This window comes from Thermobia domestica, chromosome 13, assembly GCF_964235325.1.
Source record: "Thermobia domestica chromosome 13, izTheDome1.hap1.1, whole genome shotgun sequence".
Taxonomy (NCBI): Eukaryota; Metazoa; Arthropoda; class Insecta; order Zygentoma; family Lepismatidae; genus Thermobia; species Thermobia domestica.
The window spans coordinates 107,110,591-107,126,547 of NC_137466.1; the positions used below are offsets into that span (position 1 = coordinate 107,110,591).

The window sequence follows — 15,957 nt, forward strand, 5'->3', positions numbered from 1 at the left end:
AAAGTTTAATTATATATATATATATATATATATATATATATATATATATATATATATATATAAATGTGTGTGTGTGTGTTTGTGTTTGTGTGTTTGTACTTCTACAAGATGGCTTGGAAACTATTGTATCATGCCATGATTTATTTTGTCTACGCCACTGGTTGTTTCAACTTCATGTTACAGTAGAATCTACCCTCAAACCTTTGTTAATTTGCACATTATCTTAAAAAGAATCAACGCTTTTGGGATCGAGTCCTACTACTGGTAGGATATATATCTGAGGAAATATGTTCTTTCCCAAAGAATTTGGTAAAAAAAAAAAGAATAACGATAAATTATTCTGATATACTTCACAGTACCATCTCCACATTTCTCACGTTGCTAAACCAATCATTGGAAATTGCTTATTTTAAACTAACTGACAGTATAAATGGTTGGAGAGAAGTTTCATTCGTTGCCAATCACACACACATATACACATACCCTCCCCATATATATATATATATATATATATATATATATATATATATATATATATATAAAGTCTACAGTTTTATGTAGGTACAAGTCTAAGATAATGGGTTTTGAGAAATTACAACTGGTTTTTTTCATAATAGAAATTATCGTATCTAAATTATAGACCTAGTTAACTATTACAGACAAAAAAAGGACTATGTTCACAAGATTCAAGAGCATGATGAAATAACATATTTTAAAATTTTCTTTCATTACAAAATGAGTACAGCTTGTATTCATGTTTCACAAATAGATCTTAAAAAATGTGGCACAATCCAATTCTTTCAAGAAAAACTTAAATGATTTACAGCCCCATCAGGATTCTGCCGCCTATAGTCGGACAATTTGTACATGCCGACCAAATGCCGCGGTCGGATTGCCGGCGCCGGACGCCGGCATCTTTCAGCGCGATTTTAGACCGCGACGAATAGTTGCCTTGGCGAAAGGTCGGCAAACAGCCGGAAATGAGCATTAAATGCGCCGGCACCGCCGTCGGAAAGTTGTCTTGCCGAGCAGTCGGCAAACAACTGTAAAGGCACAGTAAATGCGCCGGCGCCGCCGTCGAAAAGAGGCCGGCATAAGGAGTCGGCAGAGGGTCGGAAAGAGGCCTTTCCGATTGTTTTGCCGGCTCTGACGGTCGGCAACAGTCGGCAAAGGGTCGGCAAAGAGAATTTTACTTGACGATTTTCGACCGCTTGCCGCCTCGGCAAAAGGTCGGCAACTTTGAACAAGTAGATCGTCGTGCCGCCGCGGACGGGTGCCGGCTGCCTCCGGCGGCCCGCCACCGTCGACGGCGGCAATCCCTCTTGCCGACCGCGGCATCCTGATGGGGAGACTATGTTTCATAATAAGAGAGGTACACTGACTCTATATTGTAGCATCACTTGTTATACTCAATCTCTCAAGATGTATGTAGTAACTAAAGCCAGACAAACGTGGATCATAGATACACAGTTTCATAATATAATATGTGGCTGCTCTTCAGGGAATATTTATCAGGAAATCAGTAATATTTTAGAATTTTATCGCTACAAGCCAGAGGTATAAATTGAAAAATGCATGGTGGCTAATTCCAACCCCTCAATTTTAGAAACACATGCATTAACTAAATTTTATACTACAGTGTGTCTGTAAAGTTGCGCAACCCAAAGTTTTATTGCGTATATCTTTTGAACAAAGAACGATAAAGACCTGAGACTTGAAATAAATACAAGCTTGTTCAATGTAGATATTTTCGAGATCATGACCAATGTTCGATCGCAAATTTTTGCATAAAAACTCAGGTTATCAATCATGTACAAATTCTCATTGCTTATCATTAATTAACCTAAAACACAGATGTTACCGTAATTTTACAACAACACTGTTGGCAGGGGCCGCGTTTCTGTATATATATATATATATATATATATATATATATATATATATATATATATGGCATTAAACAGCCTTTTTACATGGCACCAAGGGATAAATGTTGATGTATATTGCACATATACACAGGAATTCACTCGCAGGATACAAGCTTTCTGTAACTGAATATTGGCTTTCTTTATTTTGTACATTTTTCATTTTACACTTTCGGTACTTTCTTTCGTTACTACACAAAAACATTACAAATTCCAATATTGATCATGATCTCGAAAATATCTACATAGAACATGCTTAGATTTGTTTGAAGTCTCAGGTCTTTGTCGTTCTTGCTTCATAAGATATACGCAATCAAACTTTCGATTGCGCGACTTTACGGACAAACTTTATTATGCCAATAAAATAAATGTGAAACTCTTATGTGGGTGGTCAATCTTTCCGCGCCCTACCCTGGCAAAATCTGAAATCCCGCTACTGCTACAAACTGAGAAAAGATAAATTATACAACATACTTCTTCCTGTACCCAGCTTTAACAAGTACTTTGAAGCATTTTTCACTTAGCTTGTAGCGATAAAACAAAACAAAACAAAAACTATGTGATTTCCGTCACTGAAAATAATGGTCATTTATTAGTTGTATTGTATGAAAAGCTCTACGGTGAGTCATTTTGTTTAGATCTAATTTTTACATTAAATTTATTGTTCTCACTTGTTCAAAATCAACTTTAAAAAATTAGAAAAAACTAAGGGCCGTCTTTGAAAACAAACACATTTTAACAATTTCCACGTAATGTAATGAATATATAAAGGTAACCAAGAAAGTTCTGTCAGTTTTTCACCAACCACCTTCGAACATCGATATGTCACCTAAGTCGTACCTGGGAGATCAAAAACAGTCCCATCAGACCTTCTGCTAACATTCTTGAAGGCTATGGATTCGATCGCAGTAGAACTTGGTTGTCCGTGAAGCAAAGAAGGTATAAAGTTCATTTTGCACCTCTACTAGGAATTTGAACTGGCATCCTCTAAGGTGATTGTCCAAGAAATGGAATAATCGGACGGTGCACTGTCCGGGGAGTATGGTGGATGCAATAGTGTTTTCCATCCAAGGCGTATAATGGTGTCAACCTAGCCACGTGGGTCTTAGCGTTGTCCTGTAACAGGAGGACATCTTTGCGATTCAGAGCTGATGGCTCCAGAGTTTTGAGTTCTTCTTGAACACGGCTCAACCACTGACAACACACAGTTGCATTGATGCTCTGACCAGTTGGTAGCAGTTCCCGATAAACAATACCGCGAGCAGTTTATCAAACACACAGGAGAATCTTATTCTGTTGCAGTACTGGTTTCGGCGGTTTTGGAAACGGTTCAGGACCCACTTCCCATCACATGTCAACACCCTGTCCAAAAATGGCTCCTTCTCAGACGAGACAGCAGACAAACACAGCGGTCTGCTCACGTTGACTTCCGGACTGGAGTCAAATCATGTGAGGCCCATCGACCCAACGTGTAGTGCTTCCCAAGTTGGTGAAGGTGCTGCCGAATGGTTTCTCCACTCATACGGAATTGTAGTTCCAGTTCCTCATATGTCTGGCCACTGTTCGCCTCAATTGCTGCCTGAAGATCTTCATTTTGCGCATGTGTTAATCTTCCGGCACATGGTGGTGGTGCGTCTTCGAGTGTTTCGTCACCGTCCTTAAACTTGTTAAACCACCGCTGCACTCTCCGCGTAGTCACGACGCCCTCACCAAAAACCTGGCATATCTTCCGACCCCAGTTTGAACTCGTACAGTATACACGCCCTTATGACGCTCTGTGGAGGTCCTATGTTCACTCTGTCCCTACGCAAGTTCACGGTGTAACTGATTTGCCACAACCGCGTAGTATGTTGGATATACCCATACCTACAACTGACCTTCGCCTTATTTCCACTCACGGTGTGATGGCCAATTCACAGACCTCCACAGAAAAGGGAGAGAACTTTCTTGGTTACCTTTATAATAATGTTGATGTGAGACATCCTTTGTTATCATTGCAATAAAACAATGCCTTCATATATTTTTCTTTAAATGCAAATTTTAGTTTGGGAGAAAAAAATTGTGTTAATATAATCATTCTTCACATATCAATACCGTAAATAATAATTCATTGTTGCGTTATAATCACACTGTTACATTCATATGGACTTTAACATGACATATTTTATCAGTGGAATATCTCTCACACATTTTAAACTTTCAATTATGTTATTTTTCTCTTGTCTTTAAAAAGATATTTTAATCCTCTCATTTTAAAATTTAAGATTGACCTACATATAATGCTTATCTAACATACCATTCATTAGTTATGTAATCACCTACAATAGATTATACTTTACTCATTCATTTAAAGGAAACTTATCATGCATTGTACTAGCGCCTACGATTTCCTGTATAACGCTATTCATGATGCATCTAGATTCTACAGAAGAGTTATATTTGTTTCATAATATGTTGAAGAAATTTATAGTTAATAAAAAATAAAACATGCAAAACCAATGAACAGATAATAACTTTATGGCCAATGGAACCCGGAGGTTTCATATCATATTCACAAAAACTCTTCATTGAATGCTGGTTTTAGCTAACTGGGTCCAATTTCCACTTTCTATTGACATTCCTGCGAGATTCAATTTGATATTGTCCCACCGTCTGGGCCAATATTTTTCTAATGGACTTTTCTCGATTGAGTTTACAGTTAAAATTTTGGAAATGTTTCTACTTTCTTTCATTCTGGCTACATGACTTGTCCACCTGAGGTTTTTAAACTTAAGGACCTTAATAATATTTGATAAAAGTATGGAGTTCCTTGTTACTCAGTTTCCGCCGTTCTCAATTAGTACCTCTGGGTCCGAATACTCGCCTCAGAACTTTATACTCAAATACTTTCAGTCGGTTTTCTTCCCCTAACGGTAGCAACTATGTTTCACAACCATACAGCACAACAGGCATAACTATCGTTTTATATATTTTAAGTTGAAACTCTTCTACAGAGTGCACTAAAAAAGTTTGGACTGAGTAATGACACGAATACCTAGCTTTCAGTTGACATTTAATTTCTTTGTGAATATCGTTTCGGTCTCTTAATGTTGATCCTAGATATTTGAATGTATCCACTTTGTCAAAAGTATTATTTGATATTTTAACGTATCCGTGATTTGCAGTATTATGATCATGGCGAATTCTAAAGCGTTTAGTTTTCTCTGCACGTATTTACTTCTAAACCCATGTCCTTGCAGGCGTTCAATAAAACTCCATTTTTTTTTTTTTTTGTATTGTTCACATCATCCCTATCAGATTTACACTAACAACATACGCCATAACCTGCTGAGCACCATTTAGCTCCAGACCATGGTTGCTATCTTTGATTTTTCTTAATAAGCACTCAGAACAAAATTGAATAATAATCACGACAAGGAACCTGCTTGTTTCATGCCATTCTCGACGTGAAAGCGTGTGCATAACTCCAATAGATTTTCTAACGTAGACTTCAGTAAGAATATTATATAATTTTTCCCACCTAATTAAGTCTTAAGCCTTCCAATAAATAATTGATGCACCGGGGTATTTTACTCCCATTTCTTTCCTAGTATTTGACAAAGGGTAAATATCTGTAGACATTTGATCGATTTCACGTAAATCCACACTGAAAATCTGCTAAAAAAGTAATAACACAACAAAAATTTAATACCATGTGTGACGTATAATTAAAAACATAATTTGAAAAAGTAGTAATGCACACAGAACGTACAAAGAGCAATCTTTTCACCAAACATAAGAAAAAAATAGAGTTAATACTTTTTAAAGTAAAGTTTAGTTAATTATGATAATAAGACTTACCAAAACCTGAAAACTAGTCTTAATATCCCACTATAATTCCTAAAAATCGAAACGATCACAAATTATTACCCTAAAAGAAAAATATGAAAAATGAAATTCTTAAGTTTTACGTCCCACGATTATGCCGGCTGGGTTAAAGCAGACGGTGATGATGAGAAATGAATGAAGTGGTGGAATGCATAAAGTAGGAGGAAACAGAAGAGCCCGAGAAAACCCACGCACACACGGTGTTTGTATACCACAAAGCTCACTTGGCATGAGCTGGGATCAAACCAAGGACGGCATGCACCAGAGGTGAACGCTCTACCACTGGTTCACGTGGCCCCATTATTACCCTAAAAGTGTAGGAACACATGCAACATAGTTTTCCTTTTAGTAGGAAAGAAACATTTATCATAATATGCCAGTTTCATGATAAATTGCCCATAAAATATCCGTCATAAAATTCCTTGTTTTCCAAGCATAACTGATTTGAAATAACATATAACCTTCTGAACCCCGATTTTTTTTTAAAAAAAAAGCATGAAATCCTTTCTAAAAGATGGAATTTCTATCTACTAGACATTATCTGAATACATTACAGACACCTTCTTTCATTAGAGAAGCATTCCAATCTATTTTCCATGTTTAATACAGACACACAAATTCCCAGAACTGTTAAAATGAAGTGAAATGAAATCTTTGAGTTTCACGTCTCACGTTTATGTCTGTTAGGTTAAAGGAGACGATAATTAAAGGAAGTGAATGATGATCGAAGAGTTGATGAAATGAGAAAGTGGGAGGAAAGGGAGTATCCCTAGAAAACCCACGAGCACGATATTGTCCACCACAAACATACTTGGCCGGGGATAGAACTAGTGATCCCACGCACCAGACGTAAGCACTCTATCACTAAGTCACCGTGAGCCCCATCCAGAACTGTTAAATATATCATTACATATCTATAATTATTTATCACAATAATATGTTGATTACCCCGATTGTCACACCTTTTTAGACAACCTCTGAAGAATCTAAGCAAATTGACAGAGCAGGATGATGTTTCATTTTTTTCTTTATTCAGGAGTATATAAATTAAATATTTGTTGCCTATTTATTTTTCTTGATATCCTTTATCTTGAAGATGGAAGATTTTAAAATTTTACCTTATTACTACTGAAATGTAGCTACAATTCTGGAGGAAACACGTCTCTATGATAATTAATTTCGAATAATCGGACTATGGCTAGAATCCCATCCTGTGTTCGTCGTAAAGGTAAGATCCATCACTGTAGTGCTAAAGGGATATGTTTCAGTGATTAACTGTATTTACACTCTGATAGGAAACCAAGGTTAAACGCTTCTTATCTCCCTCCCTTTTACGGTATTACATTTAATGCAATAATACATTTCATTTCATCAATAAAATGAGCGTATGTTACCATAATTAAAGCTTGTCTTATTTAAGCAATGTATGATTACCTGTGTAGATCACAGGTCAAACTGAGTGGTAGTGTGTCGTTATTAGAAGTAGTTAAAGCAGGCGGGGTGGACAGTGGATCGAGTTATGTGGTGAGTTCAGTAAATCGTGGGTCAGAGCGTGGTAGATCATTAGGCTGTGGCTATTTTTCACTGTCCTACGCCATCTCTCATTCATTTCAAGAGGTTTTCCAACTTCTGAGATATCGACGGCACGTTCGGCGGAATGAATTTGGACGCTCTTTTCATCAAGAGTGGTGCTATTAATATATTCAAACACTGAATTTAAGACAACCTATGAGAATATTATTTAGTATAAAACCAATTAAAAATGAGGTTCTAAAGACAGCATAAAAGATCACAATATATTGATTTATTTGCCAACGCAGACAAATGAAATAGATTGATAGTTTTGTTGAATGAGACGTTAGACCGAAAACTAAACCCCTTAGTTTATTTGTTTCTTGCCATAAGTTATTAAAAAATACTAGGAAGGTATCCCATAAGGCGATGCAACCCACCTTGATTTGTTCATATGTGTGTTAGCTAACAATTCAGGAAAAACATAACAATTTATGAATGGAAGGGATATGGATAGCCACCGTTAAATTTACCATGAACCGTGAAGAGGCTGACATATTGACTTCATTAACGAATTCAGCGAGATAATCGCTCTAGCTACCTGTTGCAGAAAACAAAATTTATAAATTTGATTTCGTTGAAAAGATATCGCGTAGAGTAACGGATGTATGCACCTACGGACACACTAATATTACAATCATAAAAGGTCCCCTATCTTGGTAATAATAAAATAACTGCAAAACTGGAACATTATGATTCGAAACATATTTTGGAACTAATCACTTTACCACGTTACCTAATAACTGTCTTATGTGTTGAGATTCATAATTCAGGTAATGAAATAGATGGGCATAAATAATAGTGGCAACAAGATCAACTAACTGGTATGTGCGAAGGCAAAGAAAGAAAGGCAAGATGCCTACGATACATGCATTCCAAAGTATACAGGAACTTTTTCGGAAAGCATTCAATCCTTACGATCTCGACATAAGAACCTTTCCTGCAGTATCCTCTAACACCGTGAAAAAGTTCTTGTGCTGCTCAAAAAGGTTCGGAGAATTATTGTGACAAGAAAAATGTTGGTGAATATAAAAATCATTATTTCTTGGTTAAATGAAATCTTTATGTATTTTGAAAGCACTTAATAAATATGTGATCTATAAATTTTAATAATTCACAACTAGCGAGAAACGATTTACTTATACTAGCTGAATCTGCGCTCTCTGCACAGCTCATCATTCACATATGAGCATGACTCTCCTTGTCATTCCTCACAACATCTGTTCATATCCATTTACAGACAGAAATTAAAGACGTCTTGATTAAAATCAGCAAGGGGTACCATAAAGGGGTACACCGTTTGCAAGATTGAGGCTACTTCCGGTTGAAGTTTCTAATTCATGTCTGATCTGTGTTTTCTTTCTTTTTGCATGCAGTATGTAATAAACAATTACGTATATTACATACACAATTAATTATAATATCAGTGATATATGGCGTTCAATGGGCAAAAAACTCCAAACAATAAAGATTAATCTTAGACTGGAGAAATGGTTATACTTCGTTTTTCTTTATTATTTGGACATGAAATAAACGCCTGAAAGATATACAACTACTGTATACAACAATGTGGGGTTGGAATGTATAACTCATAGGATGTGGTGTTTTACTTTTTTTAAAAAAAAAATCAACACTTCCAGTGTACCCCTAAAAATGTAATAAAGAAATAACGGCCATGTTTCTTTTTAAATATTCAATTAGAACTGGACAATCTACACAAAATTTGGAATCGACCAGAGGAAACGGCACGTTTCTAGCACTTGTGGTTTCCGAGATCACATTCTCGACAGGATTGGAGACAAACATATAAACTTTTCTCTGGAGACAAACATATAAACCTAGCATTTTAATATGCAGATAGACAAACTTACAAATAAATAACTTTCTTTTCCTTTTACCAGTACCCAGTCAGCTTCAAATATATTGTATATATCGTTTGTTTTGGATATGTCTGTGGATAAACAGCTTACAAGAAACTTCATTAATAAGAAAAACTCCGAGTAATCCATGTTAAATATATTCCCTTTAAAAGAAAGCAAACAAAACCCACTCGATCGTATCCCCTAGAATGACACAAAATAACAATTTAACAATAGCTCCACAATATCGACATGATCGTATTGCAGACAAATTCTTGTAGCCACTGGAGTGGAGGTGGGCGTGGAACATGTAGCCCAGTCCAGGGGCAAATTCAAGACGGACTTCTGAGGGGGGAGCAGTGGGTTGAAATACTGCTACTTAGAGCTACTTTTAAGAGCTCCAAATTCTAGGATGGGTTTTATTTGTATATAAAATAAGAAAGTTTCATCTACTGGGGGCCGATCGCCTCCCCTGGATCCGCCCCTGGCCCAGTTCTCACAAATATCTTGCTCTCTCAAATGGAATTCGTCTGTAACGTATTTTTACACTTGTTTACTATTTACAGCAAATAAAGAATATTTGTAATAGCAAACGAAAGAAAAATTATTTTAAGAAAGAGTTGAACAATATTAACATGTTAAAACAATTAAATTAATCATCCACATGGTTAGCTTCATTTTATTGTATGTGCACAGCTGTGAATTTATTGTCATTATTACTATTCCATTGCAGAACAGAGTTTAATCTTATATTTGCTTTTATCTTCTTTTTAAAACTTTTATTCATATGTATGAACGCATTCAAACAAATGGACTTTAATTAGCACTTTTTTATTTGTGAATAGTTTATTGGTAAATTCCTTACAATCTGTGATTCTAACTTCATGCTGTGTCAAGACTCATGCTTCAATAAAGTAGTGAACTGTGAATATAATAATTAAAACGATATTAATATTAGACAAAAAATAGTCTAATTGTAGTCTAGACAAAAATTGCTTTTAGCACCTGGTATATGAAAAGCCCATTTCTGGTAGTGTGCTTGTAATTCTCTGGTAGTGTGCTTGGAACTAAGTTACAAATACAGAAATGCAATATCCTCTACTTAGATCCAAAAGCCCAGAACAATAGATAGGCAATATTGATATTTGAACATATCGAACGAAATTTAATATTTTGTTCTGTTCTTCGAAACGGAATTCGGATATCGTACAGTCAAAGGAAGATACAGAGCGTTTATTGAGCACTTGTATGTATCAAGTGAAACATAATGAATAAATTCAGTGTCATCATTGGTAAACTTGTTGATTTGTTCTGGTCCATTACTTCTTAATTTTTCAATACTGAACTACAGTGCGTTTACTCTCAGATGTCAGATTGGAATGTCTCATATAGCATGGATCCAAAAATCTGTTAAATATGAGTATTAGCATATATCGAATAACACGTCATCGGTTGACTCACAAGACGACATACCACAACAAAACGAATCGTTTCAATAAAATTTAGACCCTATCAATGAAATTTCTTTACATAAGGTACAACTTAGAAAATATTCAAGAAACTGAATGTGAAACATTAAGTGTTGTATTTGTGCAACGTGATCGAGAAAGAGATTAATTACAAACACAGTATTTAAGCACAAGAAAATTCACTATCATACCATGCAATTTTATTGAACATAGTGTTCGTACTTGTTTGATTTCACTTGTATGTTTCATCACTTCATACAGTAAGAATGTATGTCTCATTCTTACTGTTATGCAAAAATATATGTGTTGTGTTGTGAAACATTTATTACTAAATGATTATATCCTTTGATACGTGTATAACAAGAAATGAATGAAGACTTCAATATTTTTTTCATTTAAACTTCATATTTTTCTTCACAAATATATATATATATATTTAAGAAAAAGAAAATCTAATGTTACATTTTATAAATCTAATTCCAGGACAGAATGTCAATGGTTCTTGTGTTGAACCGAAGGATTGTTTGGGTGGATTAAATTGTTCCTGCGTAAATTCAACATGTAATTGTCCAACATTAGCTGGAAACCCTAACATCACTGCCGCCGAAATACAACCTTTAGCAGGTAACAAATGTCAAGAATATAATTATTAACTTTAATACACTGCGAGTAGTATCACCCTTAAATGCTGGTGTTAAACATTATTGACCATTTTATGGTGCTTTCTTCAGGACTACACCGAATGAACGAAATCTTATGTGTTGACAATAAGATGCAGAAACCGGAACAAATAGCACGTAAAGTGTTTGGGCTACATGTTTGAGGGTTTTATAGGATTTCACTGACCAAGATTTTACCACGTTACTTGCGACATTTGAGACACATAGAAGTGTGAGAAATAGGTAAAAATATCTGTTTTCGAAATGTTAGAACACTTCTTTTCACAATGTTTACATCGAAGAAGAAGAAAAAAACTTATGTTTTAAGTTTAAAGTCTCACATGTATAGTCCGAGGCTAAGGGAGACAGTATTAATGGTAATGAAATTACTGGTGGAATGAAGGAAGTGATAGGATACGGCAGAACTTTGAGAAAACCATGTAACATGAAGCTTGACTACCACAAGGACCACTTTCTGAGGGTTTGGATCGAGCCAGAGATCCTACGAACCAGAGGTGAGCACTCCACCACAAAGTCACCGTAGCTCCAAATAGATAGTTAAATTCCATTGTAAAAGTGTAGTCAAGATAATGAGTCTTCCATCTTTCATTTGAACACACAACTTCCGCAGAATACGTTTTTTTTTTTTTTCAACAAGAGGGGGATGGCTAGTTTTCTTCTAATAATACTGTATATTTGATCCCAATATGCAAATATGTATCATACATCATCCGTAAGAATTTCAATATTTTGTAATAATATTTTGCTTTGAACATTTAAAAAACAGTATAGAATTACAGTTTCAATCACAGGGTAAAAATATAATGTTAGTTATATCCTGAAATGTTGTTAGCAGATCGAATAAACAAAAATAATGTATTTTAAATAGGAAATGATAAATTAAAGCAAATCTTACAAATATATGAAACTTTTTAAGAATTACTTTGTGTATAAAGGCAATTTTCGTAATATCTGGAAATGTTTTACATAACAGTTTGAGTAAATAGAAATACTATATTTGAGAAAAGAAATGCGTGATGCAGATTCATGCAAATCTTGTAGACTCTGAAGTTTGTTAAGAAGTAGTCGCTTTCATTTTCTTTACCAATCATCCTTTGCTAAGATACATTACATAATTAAATATACAAAATTCAATTTAAAAAAAACACTATTAATTGAACTGGAAATCATTGTATATCTAATTCCTGTGCGATAGAACTAACTTTAAGAACAAACTATTATGTACTTGGCGGAGAGGATTGTTTTAGAAATTTTCCAGTTCGCAGTAGTTATCAGAAATTTTAATGGCAGGAAATTTTAATTGCAATAGAGAGTAACTAGATAGGTGAGAGTAATTTTAACGATTGGAATAGTGCAGTTTGGAACACAACGGAAACTACTAAGTTATTTTCTTTCTGTTATTGTCAAATAAACAGAAGTGTGTAAAGTGGTTTCACACAGAGCAAAATTATCTAATCATAAAATAGAATACCTTTGTAAAACTAAATATATAATCAAATGCATGTAACTAACTAACTATGTCCTATGAAACCCGGAGATTCAATACCATATTCATAAACGCTCTCCGTTAACTTTTATCCTTGGCTAACTGCATTAAGTAACAAATACATTTAAAATAATTTATTTCTAAGATAAAGAATTCTATGAAGTGTAACAGTAATTGAAAGAGTAAGTGTTATTTTCTATTCTCATTTGGTATATTCTAAGATTAAATTAATTTTATTATTTTCTCCTTTGTAATTTTAGCTGGAGCTGTTAGTAGATGCGGAGAAAATTACGATTGCGGTCAATACGGATTTTGTGTAAACGACAAATGTAAATGCCAATCAGGATATGTGCACGTACCTAAAGATTCTGCAATATGTCTTCCAGGTAATCTTGATTCGCCCTTCCTTACGTAACGTAATAAAATTAGAATTAAGAAAAATGATAGAGAATAAAGCTAAAAATATAGCAAAGAAAATAAAATGCCAAGTTTGTGTCTATGATAAAGACAAATTAGAGGTGATTTGAGAAAATTTGGATAACGCAACATATTTTAGGAAGAAGAATCTTTTGTAAAATGAAATCTTTAAGTTTTACGTCCCACGTTTATGAAGGTTAGGCTAAAGGAGACGGTGATGATGAGAAATGAATGAAATGAAGAAAGTGGAAGAAAACTGGAGATTCCGAGAAAACCCACGCACTCGGTGTTTGTCCACCTCAAAGCTGAAATTGAACCAAGGACCTTATGCACCAGAGGTGAACTCTCTATCCGTGAGCCACCGCGGCCCCAGTTATTTTTTAAATACCGTAACATAACAGAAAACCATTTTTTTACTTGGACTCCCTGAAAATAACGTATTTAGTATGGTACACATATTTCGTATATCTTCCTAAACTAGTAAGAAGAACAAATTCAATATACTCTGGTAAGGACAGTAGAAAGGATCACACGAAATTATGTATGGAGCATGGATATCCACCGTGAAAGTCAACGTTATCTACAAAATTGACTTAATTAACAACCTCAGCTAAAGTAATCCCACTGGTTAACTATTGCAAAAAAAGTTAAAAAATTCGCTTATATGCATATCATGTGGGATATACATAGTCACTATTAAAGTTTCCGTCATCTCGAGAAGTTAACGACCTGACTTTATTAACAAGGTCAATCAAGGTAATGTCTCTAGCTATCTACTGTAAAAAAACAGAATTAAAAAATGTTTATATGTAAGGAATATGGGCTATAGATAACCCACCGTTAAAGTTACTGTTAGTAGTTAAGTTGTAAACGGATTTGAACTTATTAACGAGCTCAATCGAGGTAATTGCTCTTGCTGTCTCTGGCAAAAACGAGAATTAAAAAGTTCTTTTACATGTAGAAAATATAAGCTATAGATAGCCACCATTAAGGTCGCCGTTACCCATTAATATTGTAACGGATTGACTTGTCGAGATAATCGGTATATTGCACAATAGAAAATTGTATTGCATATATTGGATGATAAGCTATAGGTGACCACCGTTAAATACATCGTAGTCTGCTAAGTTGTTAATGGATTAACTCAATTGACGAATCGGTTGTGGTAATAACTCTAGCTATCTGTTGCAAAAAATCAGAACTTAGAAATGTACTTGCATGTATGAAAATGGATTATAGACAGCCATCATTAAAGTAGCCGCTAACAAATTGTCTCCAATAATTAATTCAACCAAGATAATTGCTCTAGCTATATATTGCGAGAAACAGAATTCAAAGATTTGGTTACATGCATGGGATATGGGTTATAGATAGCAACCATGAAAATATCCGTTCTGTTACAACGTTAAGGCATCGACCACATTAATGAAACCGGTCCAGGCAAAATTGCTCAAGCTATCTTTTGGAAAAACGGAGTTATACAATTCGCTTGCATATATGGGTTATCGCTTTAGGTGGCCACTGTTATCCGTTAATATTTAACGGATTGACTTCACTGACAAACACGGCCAAGAGAATCACTCTAACTATAAAAAAATTGCTTACGCATATGGCATGTGGGCTATAGATAACCACCATTAATATTGCTCTTATCGTTAATATGTTAACGAATTTACTCCATTAACGAACTTACCTGAGACAATCATTGTAGCACATACTACAAAACCAGAATTCAAATATTCGCTTATGTATGGGCTATAGATATGCTTCTTTAAAGTTGCCGTTACTCATTATGTCGTTAAAAGAATTAATCCGTTAACGGGCACGTTACAGGTAATCACTCTAGCTACATCTATTGCAAAAAAGATTCAAAAATTCACATCCGTTTAAGAGTTATCGAGCGGAGTAACGTTGGGACGGACATGGTAATAACACAATCTTATAAGTCTTACTGCGTGATCCTAATAAAACATACCCTAGTAAGCAAGAAGCACATTCGTAACTGTACTTGTTCTGGAGAACTTAAACTATAGTAAGACTTTCTGTACACACTGGGAAAAAATCCGTTATTCGGACCGCGGTATATTATACAAATATACGGTATCCATAAATTTACTACGGAAATCTGTACAGACCATATGTTATCTATATGATGCCTTTTTCTCGCGTAGATGTTACATCATGTAGCTGTATGATATTTGATATTTAACAATTTTCCTTATATTACATACGTATACGCATGTTTCTTATGTCAGCTATATGTTATATACGTCCATCTGTATGTGAGATCCTTATCGCCTATATACACTTCGATACGGAAATTACGTATAGATGGAGCACTTAGAGTGAAAGTATTATGAAACATACGTTTTAAGTTACAGGGTTTGTCCAGGAAGTAATAAGACTGATTTTATTCCGCCATGACTGTACTTCGGAGCGTGCGCGCACCGACTGGATCCGGTAGAGGGCGTTCCTAGCTAACGAACGAGCGGCTGGTCAGTTGTCTCCGAGCACACGGAGAGTCAGGACAGGCTTTTTCGCGCGACGTGTTTCTGTGAGTGCTGCAAGCCGAAAATGCAGTGTTCGTTAGAGCAGAGGTACGCGAGTAAATTCTGTGTTAAAGTCGGTAAATCTGCGACAGAGACGTTTGATATGATCAAGCAGGCTTACCCAGATGATGCT

At 35.2% G+C, this 15,957-nt stretch overlaps 1 protein-coding gene across 2 annotated transcripts in view; it reads left to right on the plus strand.

Moving 5' to 3' along the window:
* The window catches only part of LOC145668414 (prion-like-(Q/N-rich) domain-bearing protein 25), a 193,123-nt gene that overhangs the window by 121,248 nt on the left and 55,918 nt on the right, over positions 1 to 15,957 (plus strand). For both annotated transcript variants that reach the window (XM_081736226.1, XM_081736225.1), the window contains exons 2-3: positions 11,176 to 11,316; positions 13,119 to 13,244. In XM_081736226.1, the coding sequence (XP_081592352.1) occupies positions 11,176 to 11,316; positions 13,119 to 13,244 (267 nt within the window). The remainder of the gene's footprint in view (positions 1 to 11,175; positions 11,317 to 13,118; positions 13,245 to 15,957) is intronic.